Source organism: Myotis daubentonii, chromosome 3, assembly GCF_963259705.1.
Source record: "Myotis daubentonii chromosome 3, mMyoDau2.1, whole genome shotgun sequence".
Lineage (NCBI taxonomy): Eukaryota > Metazoa > Chordata > Mammalia > Chiroptera > Vespertilionidae > Myotis > Myotis daubentonii.
In genome coordinates this window covers 81181463-81195771 of record NC_081842.1, presented here as the reverse complement: position 1 = coordinate 81195771, position 14309 = coordinate 81181463, and the positions used below count along the sequence as shown (strand labels likewise).

The following is a 14309-nucleotide window of genomic DNA, read 5'->3' as shown; positions in this document are numbered from 1 at the left end:
ATTATTTATAGCCCAGTGAGAATAAATGTAAGATAGTAGTCTTCTTTCTCCTAAAGGCTTTTATAGAAATAGGTTTAGCCTTGTGCCTGGATTCAAGTTGGAAATTAAAAATGTAATTTGAAGTAAATTACCTCTCCCAGGAGATATGAGCATCTTATCCCAATCTCTAATTTCATAATTCAAAATGTAAAACTCATTGAAAGATACTTAACCCTAATTAAACAGAGAAAATAATACCTGAAGTGCTTGGCTCCTAAATTCAAACCAGGCAGATAGCCTCCTGTTCCACAGCTGGACATGGTTAGCCCTCAAAATAGGTAAGCACCCTAACACCACAGCCTTCCCTTGGGTGTATTGCACATTTGCAAAAGTTTTATTTTTATTTGAGTTGATCTCGGTCTTAAGGTGGAATCTGGGGATATGAATGATCCTATATAATAAATAGGGATTATGCTAATTTGTCCATTACGGTGTCTGAGTCACAACCAGTCAACTGGTTGCGCATGCACAGGAGCTGGGTGGTGGGATCAGGGGCAGGGACTTCTGACCCCAGCAGAGGCACACCCAGGCCTGCCCAGTGCTAACATCCCACCCAGCGCTGAGGTGAAGCTGCCTGGCTGCATCCCTGGCCAGGGACATGACACTGTCTGCCTGTGTGCCTGACCTGGGACGTGGCACTGCCTGCCTGTGTCCCTGACCTGGGACGTGGCGCTGCCTGCCTGTGTCCCTGACCTGGGACGTGGCGCTGCCTGCCTGTGTCCCTGACCTGGGACGTGGCGCTGCCTGCCTGTGTCCCTGACCTGGGACGTGGCGCTGCCTGCCTGTGTCCCTGACCTGGAACGTGGCGCTGCCCCGCCCCCCCAACCCCAGCGCTGAAGTAAAGCTGCCTATGTGTGTCCCCAGCCTGGGATGTGAAGTTGCCTCATGCAACCCGGCCTGGGATGTGGCACTGTCTGCGTGTGTCCCCGGCAGGGTACGTGATGCTGCCTACGTGTATCCCTGGCCTGGGACGTGATGCTGTCTGCGTGTGTCCCCACCCAGTGCTGATGAGACGCTGCGGGGCGGGGGGGGGGGGCAGGCTTGATGGGTGTGCGGCCGGCCAGGTCTGGGTCTTGCCCAGTGGGGGTGGGGTAAGCTGGGTTGGGGTCTCAAGAGATTTTGAGGCCTGCACAGGTTGTGTGAGGACTTGACTCTCTAATTAATTCCCTTTTAATGTGTATAAAATTTATGCACCAGGCCACTAGTTGGATTATAAGATGAGAAGGGAGGATCAATTAAAGAGCAGTTGTTCTGTAGCAGAAATACACGTAAAAAGTTCAGCTCAGCTTTCTTCTCTTCCTCTCTACATAAAAAGCAACCACCATAAAGTCAGGTACTTCCATTATTAACAGTTAATTATTCAGGCTGAAGTCACAGGGAGAATTTGTTAAGTGTAAAAAATCATCATGAAATTCTATATAATAAAGAGTTAATATGCAAATTGACCATCACTCCAACACACAAGATGGCTGCCCCCATGTGGTCAAAGATGGCCAGCAGGGGAGGGCAGTTAGGGGCGACCAGGCCAGCAGGGGAGGGCAGTTGGGGATGACCAGGCCTGCAGGCACACAGGCGAGCAGTTGGGAGCCAGCAGTCCTGGATTGTGAGAGGGATCCCAGATTGGAGAGGGTGCAGGCTGGGCTGAGGGACACCCCCCCTCCCCCGCCCTGCATGAATTTCATGCACCGGGCCTCTAGTATTCATTATAATCATATAAACAAAATTGGCTCATAAGTATAGATGGTACCCTTTAAGTTATGAAATGCTTTCACATTTGTTTCACCCCTCACAGTAACCTCTGAGCAGGTAGTACTATTATTGTCATTCCTGTTATCTAAATGAGAAAACTAAGATAAGATGTTACTAAGGATCACATCTGTTCTGTCCTATAATTTTTCAGAGTTAATAAAAAATTCAATTTAACACAAGAAAGTTTAAATATATAAATTTAGAAGGGAAATACTTGCTTTACTGAAGGATTTATCATAGGAAACTTTCATGTCACCATATTTAAAATATAATGTCTTCTTTGAGAATTTTAAATACCCACTTAGAATATGACAATTATAAAGTGAGATGCATATGTACAGTGAGGCTTGGACTCAATATCACTGAATAGTTGCACTCATATCAAAGAAATGGACATTTTAAAATATATAACTCACATTTCTTCTCGCCGGTAGTCTAGCTCCCATCCTGAAGGATTCTGAGAATAAATAATTCCCACTGTCATAGCTACAACGACAGCTGGGACTCCTAGGTGATAAAGAGTGGAACAGAATTAATAATTTACCCAAGACTGGTATTAATTATAAAAGATCATGAATGCATTATACAATTGACCCTTTTCAAGATGTATTGTCATTTCCACTATAGACAATGTACTAAATGATCCTATAGCTGTAGGTCAACAGTTTTGAAATTATTTTTCTTAAAGAGTCACTCTCATTTTCTTTCTTTAAAATTTTTTTAAAGTAGCTAGAAAGTTTTTCTGGTCTAAATCTCCAGTCAAATGAATAGAGATGTTAAAGGAAATTAACACCTTGAAGTTAGCTTATGACATATCTAGCAGAGCTGCCTTGGTCCATCTCCCTCCACAGAACTGTGAGCTACTAGGTGGGAGGCACTTCTGAGTTTTCCATCTCCCCTACAATTAGGTTGTCATACAATTAGGTCTTCAATAGGCATTTGCTTAAATTAAATTATTTCCATTAAAGAAATGCAAATTAAAACCACAATAATATATTATCCCACAACTGTCAGAATGGCTATCATCAATAAATCAACAAGCAAGTGCTGGCAAAGATGTGGAGAAAAGGGAACCCGGGTATACTGTTGGTGGGAATGCAGACTGGTGCAACCACTGTGGAAAGCAGTATGGAGTTTCCTCAAAAAATTAAACATGGATCTGCCTTATGACCCAGCAATTTTATTTCTGGGAATTTATCCAAAGAAACCTGAAACACTAATTCAAAAGAATATATGCACCCCTATGTTCATTGCAGCATTATTTACAACAGTCAAGATTTGGAAGCAGCCCAAGTGCCTATCAGTAGATGAGTGGATGAAAAAGCTGTGGTACATTTACACAATGGAATACTACAGAGCTGCAAAAGAGAAGGAAATCCTACCCTTTGTGACAGCATGGATGGAGCTGGAGAGCATTATGCTAAGTGAAATAAGCTAGTCAGAGCAAGACAAGTACCGTATGATTTCACTCATATGTGTAATCTAGTGAACAAAATAAACTAACAAACAAAATAGAAACAGACTCATAGATAGAGAACAGGCTGACAACTGTCAGAGGGGAAGGGGCTTTTGGGGCTGGGTGACAAAGTGGAGGGATTAAGCAAAAGAAAACCCCAAAAGTCATGGACAACAGCATGGTGTTTACCAGAGGGGAAGAGAGGTGGGGGGAGGTTGAAGAGGGTAAAGGGGGGGGGGGTGAATAGTGATAGAAGGAGACTTGACTTGCTGTGATGAACACACAATACAATATACAGATGAAGTATAGAATTGTACACCTGAAACCTGTATAACCAATCTCACCCCAATAAATAAAGATAATCACAAAACAAACAAATAATTTCAACGAAACTAAATTCCTGAGTAGGTAGAGAAGCAAACACTTACCCCATCCAATTAAAGAAATGTAAAGAGTGAACCGTTGAGGAAGAGGCTTCATGGTCCTAATCAGAAGGAAGTAGAGCTGCACTGCACTGACTCCAGTCCAGGTAAACATCACTAACAGGAAATAGTGCAGCAAGGCAGCAGCCGCCGTGCACCGGCGATTCGAAGGCTCCTTAATAATTTCTCCTTCGGGAATTGTATTTTCTTTAGGAGCATCTGTATTTTCTTTAGGAGGAACATTCTTATTGGAATTTTCAATTCCAAACACAAAGAGGAGATTGAAAATCAACATTGATGTGCACAGACTGACCAACACCCAGGTTACTGAGGTTTTTCTGACTTTCCTGAAAATAAATCGGTAAATGTAATTAAATAAATAAACAAAATAACTGCAAAACATAAATTCAAGTGAAATCATGGGTGAACAGCAGAATGTTATTATCCAATGTAAATCCAGCGCATAGCCTAGTGGGCCAGCTGGTAAACCTACCTTCCCTACTACATCAGAAAACCATAATCCCCTCTTATCTCATTTCCACAAGGAAGTGAGTTAGAAAAAACAGGCTAATACATGCTTTCTTGAAACTGTGTTCTAATCAAAGGTGATAGCTATTCTCCAGAGATGGCCCAAATGAATTCTACTTCCCATTATGTATGTCTGGCATGTTCACCTCCAGCGCTGGCCTGTGACTTGTTTTAATTAACAGAGTGCAGCAGAAGGCCTGGGAGCCAGGGCCAACTTGTCCTTTAGATTCAGGAGTGTTTAGGGCCCCAATACATTTGTGGCCCACAGCAATGTTTCAATCCAAAACAAGCAAACAAACAAACAAACAAAAATGAACTTTCATGTTAAAAAAAAATGTAGCATATAATATTAATACATTCATCTTTATACCAGTGCTGTCATGAAACATAATTTTTATCCTTTTTTTATGGAGGGCAGTCTCACAAAGGCAAAAGTGCCTAGGACACATGAAAGTCATAACAAGCTTTCCTTTTGTGCTCCTGTGAGTTCTTAGCCACGATGTAAAATTCCAGCTGCCCTGCAAAGGAACCTCATGGAAATGCTCTGAGACTATGTGAAGAGAGAGACCATGCTGCTGCAGCATCCCAGCTGAGCCTCCCGATGATCCAACCCCAGCCACCATGTGACTGCAGTCTCATGGGAGACACTAAGTGAGACCTTTGGAAGAACGTCCAGCTGAGCCTAGTCAAGTCACAGAATCATTGGAGATAATAAATTGTTCTTTCAAGACAGTAAGTTTTAGGGCAGCCTTTTTATACTGCAGTAGACCATAACTTCTCTAGATTTGCAAGGACATACAAAGGCTATCTGTAGAAAGGTTCTAAAAGGATTTTTCAGATTTTCAAAATAGGAAATTATTGCACATTCTACATGAACTCATGTGTGAAAGCCTCTTGAGCTTTTAAAAGTATTTTATTTTAAAAGTCATGTATAAATTTTAAAAGAATAAGGCCAGACATAAACTTTAACTGTATAATTTTAAGTAATATTAAACTTATTACCTTTAAACTAACAAAATGTTTTAAACTAGCAAAATGTTATTAGGTTTAGCTTACATTACATTTAAAGAGTAAACATTTTAAATTAAGTGAAAATATTTAAAATTTGTTTAACAGCCTATTGTTCTAATGATATTCTTCATAACTTGAATAGACTGATGATTATCATCCCTCTAAATGGCTTATACGCAACAACATTTCACATGTGTCTTCTCTTTAAGACATCTCAGAGCCCTTTATCTATGGAGTATTTCCCAATGAGTAGAGTTTCAGGGACCACACTTTGGGAAATACTTGCTGATAGTCAAATTGTCAAGATGTTTTGAATGGGCCTTTTAATGTCAAACATGCCCGAGGACTGTCCTTTCATTGGAAGATATAATTCTGGATGTAGAACCAAGTGCTCTTTAAATGTTTTTTTCTTCATCTCATATTTACCTAATATTTTTCTAGAAAAGACAAATATAAGAGTCATTTCTTTTTGTATGACTGATTTGTAAATACATAGCATGTTATTTTCCTTCCTCAGGGAATGTCGAAGAGCTGGTTTCAGCCCAATCCCTGCAGGCCTGGCTGAGGGACCCCACCGGTGCACAAATCTGTGCACTGGGCCTCTAGTATGCACATAAGATCTTTGGTTAATCTCTTCCCACCCTTTCCTCTGAGATTCATCAGTCTGTTCCATGTTTCCATGCCTGTGGTTTCCAATCCTGTGTTAAGCGTCTGCCCCCTTGTGGTCAGTGCATGTCATGCTACCGGCCAATCAGCGGGTCACTTAAGCTTTTATATATATACTAGAGGCCCGGTGCACAAAAATTTGTGCACTCGGGGGGGAGGGGAGGTCCCTCAGCCCGGCCTGTGCCCTCTAGCAGTCTGGGACCCCTCGGGAGATAACGACCTGCTGGCTTAGGCCTGCTCCCGGGTGGCAGAGGGCAGGCCCAATCCCTAGGTGCAGCCCCTGGTCGGGCTCAGAGCAGGGCCGATTGGGGAGTGGGGGCGCCGCCCCCTGTCATGCACAGAGCAGGGCGGATTGGGAGGTTGCGATGCCACCCTCAGTCACGCTCAGGGTAGGGCCAATTGGGGGGTTGGGGCACCGTCCCCTGTCACACTCAAGGCAGGGTCCATAGGGAGGTTGTGGCGCCACCCCCTGTCATGCACAGAGCAGGGCCAATCAGGGGGTTGGGGCGCTGCCCCCGTCACACACAGAGCAGGGCCCTTGGGGGGGGGGGGTTGGGTAGCTCCCCCCTATCAGGCACAGAGCAGGGCTGCTCAGGGGGTTGGGGCCTCTCCCCCTGTCACACACAGGGCCGCAGGGCCATCAGGGGGTTTGGGCGCTGCCCCCTGTCATGCTGATCCCGGTGCCGGGAGGCATATTACCCTTTTACTATATAGGGTAGAGGCCTGGTGCATGGGTGGGGCCGGCTGGTTTGCCCTGAAGGGTGTCCTGGATCAGGGTCGGGGTCCCCACTGGGGTGCCTGGCCAGCCTGGGTGAGGGGCTGAGGGCTGTTTTCAGGCTGGGGGTGACTGAACTCCCAAACGCTCCTTTTTTTCTTTTTCTTTTTTTTATTCTGGCCAGCTTTACCTTGAGGCTTGGCTCTAGCTCTTAGGCCTCTACAGCTGAAAGTAGGTTTCTGGCCTTTGCTTACAATGTTGCGAATCTGCTGGCTGAAGTCCGGCAGTATTTGTTACAATGTTTCTTAAACTGCCCGCTGAGAGGCCTACAGCCGCAGGCAGGGAATGTTGGTTTCCTCCAACGATCCTCCGTCACTGAGGCAAGCAAGTCTCATATTAGTTTTAAGCTGCCTGGCTGCCGGCCGCCATCTTGGCTGACAGTTAATTTGCATATCTCGCTGATTAGCCAATGAAAAGGGTAGCGGTCGTACACCAATTACCATGTTTCTCTTTTATTAGTGTAGACTTCTGTATATATTTGTATAACATTTGTCTTCCCCCTGGAAATGTAAACACTATGAGAGATGAAAGCTTATCTGTCTTGGTCATATGGGTGGTTGGCCCATAGTAAGCACTCAGTATAAAAATTTTAAGTGAATGGCAAGAGACTCATTGAGTGTGAAAGATAAAAAAAAGAAATAAAATAAAAAAGAATTCTGGCTCTTTGGAAATATGGCTGATTCTAATTACAGGGCAAAGAAAGTGATAGATGTGCCTTTGTCATCTTGCTGTGCCTGAAGTAAGGCAGTGCTTATAGACTGATAGGAACATGACAAAATAACATCAAAGGACTCCCTCTGGTTACATTGGAGAGTACATTTTTTTTTTTTGGTATTTTTTTAGAGAGAGGAAGGGAGAGGGAGAGAAAGAGAGAGAAATTCAATGAGAGAGAAACAGCCATCAGCTGCCTCCTACAGGGGATAGAGCCTAAAACTGGGGCATGTGCCCTGAGAGAGAATCAAACTGGTGACTTCTTGGTGCATGAGACAGTGCCCAACCAACTGAGCCACAGTGACCAGGGTGGAGGGTACACTTTTTATGAAGGAATATAGTGACTAAATATAGAATGCTAGAAAATTATTATTCCCAACCATCAATGTAATAATATATTCCAGTAAGGATCATCTCTCTCTCTCTCTCTCTCTCTTTCTCTCTCTCTCTCTCTCTCTCTCTCTCTCTCTCTCTCTCTCTCTCTCTCTCTCTTTCCTCTACACATCTGAGAAAACAGTTGTGAAAGAATTAAGTAGAGAGAAATAATTCTGAAGGAAAGATGAATTCAAGTTATCTTGAGCATGAGAGTACACAATAGACCCATTTAGTTTACAGGTATTCCTCTACTGTGGTCAGCCTTGCGGATATGGTGGTGAAAACAAAACAAAACAAATGACAGCAACAACAAAGTCAGAGGAGGTCACTATTCTCATCAATTTACATGCTGATGGGGAAAACAGACAGTACACAAGTAAACTAAAAATGGGCAAAATGCTCAGAGGAAATAAAAAGGACAGCAATTTCTCTCATGAGAAGAGCTAACTTCCCTTCTTACCTGGTGACAATCTGAAATATAATTGTGAGAGCCAGACCAGTAATGGACAGCGCACATCCAGCGGTGGATAATTCCTTTAGGCCAGGATATTCATGGTCCCTTTTATAACTCTGGAAAATAAGACAAGATTACTATTTTAAAGTAACCACTAATGAAATGCCTACAAAATCATGAAAAGTTACATTGGTCAAAATAACCAGAGAGTTGCCACATATGTGTTCATTTTATAACTGTTGATATATTTTAAAAGGAAATAAATTAATGACCCCTTATTGCTAAGCAGTTTACAGGAAGTAGGTCTTGACAGCAGTTGTGTTTTTGTTTGTTTTTTTAATTAATTCAGTTAGGGAAAACATATATACTGCTCCTCACTGTCTAAAATCAAAGTTGTTGGATGAGATCTCAACTGGCTAGATTTACTTCATCTATCCATTACATTATTTTTAAAAATATATATTTTATTGATTTTTTACAGAGAGGAAGGGAGAGGGATAGAGAGTTAGAAACATCGATGAGAGAGAAACATTGATCAGCTGCCTCCTGCACACACACTGGGGACGTGCCCACAACCAAGGTACATGCCCTTGACCGGAATCCAACCTGGGACCCTACAGTCTGCAGGCCGACGCTCTATCCACTGAGCCAAACCGGCCAGGGCCCATTACATTATTTTTATGTGTAACTTTAATCCAAGGGTAAATCAGCATATCTAAGCTGATGCCCTACAAATAAAGTTGCAGAAATATTTTTAAGGATATGGAAACTTGTTCATATTATCCTGTCATTTTTAAAAGGTCTAATTTGTATGTAATACTAGAGGCCTGGTGCACTGGGGGCCGGCGAGGGGGGGGGGGTGGTCCCTCAGCCTGGCCTGCGCCCTCTCACAGTCCGGGAGCCCTTGGCATACATCCTTCTCGCAGTCTGGGATCCCTTGCTCCTTACTGCCCACCTGTGCGCTGTTCCTTACCGCTGGGCTCGCTGCTCCTTAGCTCTACCACCCCACACACACACCCCTTCACTCACTAACCATGATCTGTGAGCCTGTGAGCCCGGCTTCTGGCTGAGCGGCGCTCTCCCTGTGGGAGCCCACTAACCATCAGGGAGCAGCTCCTGCATTGAGCGTCTGCCCTCTGGTGGTCAGTGCACATTATAGCAACTGGTCTACTGGTCATTTGGTTGCTTAGGTATATATACAGATGTGCTCCAATCCTTCCACTTCCAGGGAAAGGGGCAAAGGAGGATTGCTGAAAGTGAGAAGGGGGGCAGCAGGGTGAACTTTTATTTTTTTGTGTGGGGGGGAGAGTTTCCTCCTGATGAAGGCCTTCAAAGGACAGCAGCCTACTTCTGCTACCCTCTGTCTCCAGAGACACAATTTCTGATTGGCATCCGGCAGGACAGAGCAGTTGTAGGTACAGGACTGGAGCGCCTTTCTGCATGCAGCTCCCTGCAGAGTCTCTTCTGGCCAAGGAAAGCTTTGTTCTAACCATTTCTCCTGGAGCCAGGGCTGCTGGGTGGTCTGGGGCAGGAGGGCAGAATGGAGGTGGGGCAGGGGAGGGCAGGGCAGGAAGAAATATGGGGTAGAAGACTGGGGGTGGGGGAAAGAGAGAGTGAAATCTTTGTGTGTGGGACGGGTGGGGGTGAGGACCAGTGCAGACGGAGAGTTGGGGTCAGCATAGGAAGGTTTGAAAGTACTGGGGGAGTAAGAGGGACCAGCAGATGCCAGAACAGGGGAAAGGGTCTACGGAGTCAGGCGGGGTCCGCGAGGGTGAGTATAGACTAAGTCCCTTCCCCAGACCCTGCCATCCCAGGTGGCTAATGGGAGGGTCCATAGGGAGGCACTGAGCCCCCTACACTTTGTGTCTGAGGCTCCAGAACAAGTGGTCAACACGCCCTGCCCCAGCCACCCCAGCCGGAGCCAAAGTGCTGCCATTGGGAACGCATTTGCAGACACATAGATTGTTTTTAAGTTAATGCTTTTTATTCACTCTGTTCCCCACTTGTTTTTTATTGAAAAGGAGGATTCTGCTGGTGTGTGTTCCTTTGAGGGGGCAGCAGGGGTGTTCTCCACGGGCAGAGATCCGATGAGAGACAGAGACAAAAGGCCCAGCGAGACATGGGGAATGAGCAAACAGGATCACAGAGCAAGGAACAGGGAGCGAGATGCACCGGGCGAGACAGACATAGAGAAGCCAGGGAGGCAAAGGAGGGACTCAGCCCTAAGGGCAGAGCGAGTGTGCCCAGAAATCCTGCTTCCGGAAGGCTGATCCCTCCATCCCTAAGGACCCTGGGGCTGAGCTTGCTCTCCTCTGCGCTCTGGTTCTGTTCAGCATAGACATGGCTGAACTGGCCTCAGGGAAAGGGCTGGAAGGATGTGAGGGCAATGGACTGAGTACGCAGGACCAGGGTCACCGAGGGCTAGGGATCCCAGACCAGAGAGAGAGAGGAGGACCTGGAGGCATTCCCTCTCGGGTCCCCGCACACCTTCTGTTTTTGAGCGAAGCCCAAATTCCGAATCCCCTGCCGCAGCTCTGGAGAGTGGCGGCCCTGGCCTGCTGTGCTGCTTAGGGTGAGTTCCCTAACCTCTCTGAGCCCTGGCTATGCCACCTGCAGGAGAGGAGTGCTGGTGGCTGAGGTTTGAAATGGCTCGAGGGGCCTAGGAGACAGAGCAAGGTCTAGGACCTTGGCGGTTACATCTGAAATCCCAGGGATTTCTGGCCTTGACCGCTGCTCCGGGCTCAGTTTATGTAGGACTTTTGCAGACGGGACAGCCGGGCACTAGCCCTTCCTTGGCAGCTGAGAACCATTCATCCTCCCCTGCCCCACCATGCCTCCTCTCCTCATGGGTGCCTGGTACTCATGAGCCTTCCCAGTGGCCAGTGTAGACACACGACTGAATGTGCTGAATTGAATGTCAGTAAAAAATTTTAACAAGGATGGGGTCAAGGATAGGTAACCAGGCATAACTCCAAGTCTCCCTCTCCCAGACATCGGCGCGTCAAGGTCCTGATTAGACCCTTGTAACTGTAAATCAAGGACGTTTGTGGTTCCTGGGGATAAAAGCTCGCCGAGCACAAATCTCGGGGCTGTTACAGGAGGAGAAAGCCTGTGGCAGTCACTGGCCAGTCCAATGAATCCTCGCTTGCTGTTTAAGACCTAATTGGAGTCGGTGGTCTTATTCTCGTGAATGTTGGTCCACAACATGAGGACACACAAAGATACCCCAGGCCAGCTGTGTAGACAGTTGGGCAAACACAGACACACGACACAGGGTGCTGTGGACGGGGATAGAGCTTCCTGGCCCAGTGAGAGGGCTCATTTGGCAGAACAGCGGCTCCATGGGCGCAGCTCCCAGGCCCAGAGTCAGCAAACTTAAAGCCCGGGATAATTACAGCTAATTTCATGTGTGCAAACAGCCTCAACAGAGGCCGAGGGCTGGCCACCCCTCCCCTAGCCTGCCCCCGGGCATCCCGCACCAGCAAAGGGGCTTTGCTGGCACAGCTGGGGCTGAGCGCCTGGGGGAAGGGTGCGCAGGCAGAGAGCCCCCCAGGGCCCAGGGGTTGGGGTGAGCCCTCCGCCTCCAGAGCACCCCCTACGATTACACACTCCAGTGCTAACTGCAGCCCTGGATGCCCTGGATGGCAGTTGCGACCTGGTTAGGAATTGGACCAGAACTTGGTCTGAGCTCCCCTTGGCCTTGTGCTGAGTGGGCCCTGGCAGTATGGGCCCCAGCATTTGGGTCCTTAGGTTTCTATTATCTTGGCCTCCTGAGCACTCCCATCTCTGCGAAGATTCCAGGTGGCTCTCCTTGTGTCCTGGCCCAGGAGTGCCTGTTGGAGCTGAGGCCACGGGTGAGGAGGGACAGTCTGGTGCTTGGCTGTTGATCAGTTTGTCTGCCTGGATGCGCCACAGGACCCCAAAAGAGTGACTTCTGAACTTTCAATTGCGTGTCTGTCCTCCGTGCACATCTTTCATACTGTGCACACCTCCGAGGCAGGGGGGTCCAAGACGAGGAGTCCAAGGGGAAGGAGAGAGGTGCGAATTCCTCCCGTGTGAATGAGGCTTTACACTTTGCGCTGCTAGCCTGAATCAGTGATCTAATGTTGTGGTTTCAGGAGCCTTTGGCGGGTTGGGTTGGAGTGGTGGCGGGGTAGGGTTTTATATTTCTACTAGAGGCCCGGTGCACAAAAATTTGTGCACTCGGGAGGGAGGGGGGTCCCTCAGCCCGGCCTGTGCCCTCTCGCAGTCTGGGACCCCTCGGGAGATAACGACTTGCTGGCTTAGGCCCGCTCCCAGGTGGCAGAGGGCAGGCCTAATCCCTAGGTGCAACCCCTGGTCGGGCTCAGAGCAGGGCAGATTGGGGAGTTGGAGCGCCGTCCCCTGTCATGCACAGAGCAGGGAGGATTGGGAGGCTGTGATTCCACCCTCAGTCACACTCAGGGTAGGGCCGATTGGGGGGTTGGGGCACCGCCCCCCGTCACACTCAAGGTAGGGTCAATGGGGAAGTTGCGGCGCCACCCCCTGTCACGCACAGAGCAGGGCCCATCAGGGGGTTGGGGTGCTGCCCCCTGTCTCGCACAGAGCAGGGTGGATCAGGGGGTTGGGGCGCCACCCTCTATCACCCACAGAGCAGGGCGGATCAGGGGGTTGGGGTGCTGCCACTCTCACACTCAGGGCAGGGCCGATGGGGAGGTTATGGCTCTACCTGTCACACATAGAGCAGGGCCCATGGGGGGGGGGGGAGAGGGGTTGAGGCGCCGCACCCTGTCACACACAGAGCCGCAGGGTGATCAGGGGGTTGGGGAGCTCCCCCCTATCAGGCACAGAGCAGGGCTGATCAGGGGGTTGGGGTGCCTTCCCCTGTCACGAATAGAGCAGGGTGGATAGGGAGGTTGTGGCCCCACCCCCTGTCACACACAGAGTGCAGGGAGATCAGGGGGTTGGGGAGCTCCCCCCCCATATCAGGCACATAGCAGGGCTGATCAGGAGGTTGGGGCGCCTTCCCCTGTCACGAACAGAGCAGGGCGGATAGGGAGGTTGTGTCCCCGCCCCCTGTCTCACACAGAGCCGCAGGGCGATCAGGGGGTTTGGGCACTGCCCCCTTTCACACTGATCCCGGTGCCGGGAGGCCTCTCAGCTCCGCTGATCCCTGTGCTGGGAGGCTTCACGGCTCCGCTGATCCCAGTGCTGGGAGGCATATTACCATTTTACTATATAGGATAGAGGCCTGGTGCACGGGTGGGGGCCGGCTGGTTTGCCCTGAAGGGTGTCCTGGATCAGGGTGGGGCTCCCCACTGGGGTGCCTGGCCAGCCTGGGTGAGGGACTGAGGGCTGTTTGCAGCTGGTCACACACCCTTCAGGGTGGGGGTCCCCACTGGGGTGCCTGGCCAGTCTGGGTGAGGGGCTGAGGGCTGAAGCTCCCAACTGCTACTTTTTTTCTTTTTTTTTTTATTCTGGTCCAGCTTTAGCTCTGGCTCCAGCTCTGAGGCCTCTGCAGCTGAAAGCAGGTATCTGGTTTGTTTGGGTTCTATATTCGAAACAATGTGTAACTCCAGCTCTGATATCCCGGCTCGCTGAAAGCAGGTTTATGGGGTTTTGTTTAGCTTCTATATTTGTTACAATGTTTCAAACTGCAGGCTCAGAGGCCGGCAGTGGCAGGCGGGAACGTTGGTTTCCTCCGTCACTGAAGCAAGCAAGCCTCATGTTAGCTTCAAGCTGCCTGGCTGCTGGCCGCCATCTTGTCTGGCAGTTAATTTGCATATCTTGCTGATTAGCCAATGGGAAGGGTAGCGGATGTACGCTAATTACCATGTTTCTCTTTTATTAGATAGGATAGAGGCCCAGTGCATGGGTGGGAGCAGACCAGCCCACTCCAATGGGGGCCATTGGTTCCTTGCTGGCCAGAGTGAGGGGCCACAGATGGTTTGCTGGCAGACTCTGCCCCCAATTTGGGGGGGGGGGGGCCTGCTGGGGCAAGGGGCCACAGTTGTTCTGGTCATCCTGCCATTAGGTCACTGGGCTTTTATTATATAGGATATCTCTATTCCAGTATTTTAGTATATATCCATGAAAAGTATATTTCATGTAAGTAGTATTCTTAGAAATCTAGGGAGGTAATAA

The 14309-nt window shown here is 48.4% G+C and overlaps 1 protein-coding gene across 4 annotated transcripts in view; it reads right to left on the bottom strand.

Moving 5' to 3' along the window:
* The window catches only part of ADGRG7 (adhesion G protein-coupled receptor G7), a 91104-nt gene that overhangs the window by 17255 nt on the left and 59540 nt on the right, over nucleotides 1-14309 (bottom strand). For all 4 annotated transcript variants that reach the window (XM_059687995.1, XM_059687998.1, XM_059687996.1 and 1 more), the window contains 3 exons: nucleotides 8193-8302; nucleotides 3673-4013; nucleotides 2205-2295 (listed from right to left, as the gene is read on the bottom strand). In XM_059687995.1, the coding sequence (XP_059543978.1) occupies nucleotides 2205-2295; nucleotides 3673-4013; nucleotides 8193-8302 (542 nt within the window). The remainder of the gene's footprint in view (nucleotides 1-2204; nucleotides 2296-3672; nucleotides 4014-8192; nucleotides 8303-14309) is intronic.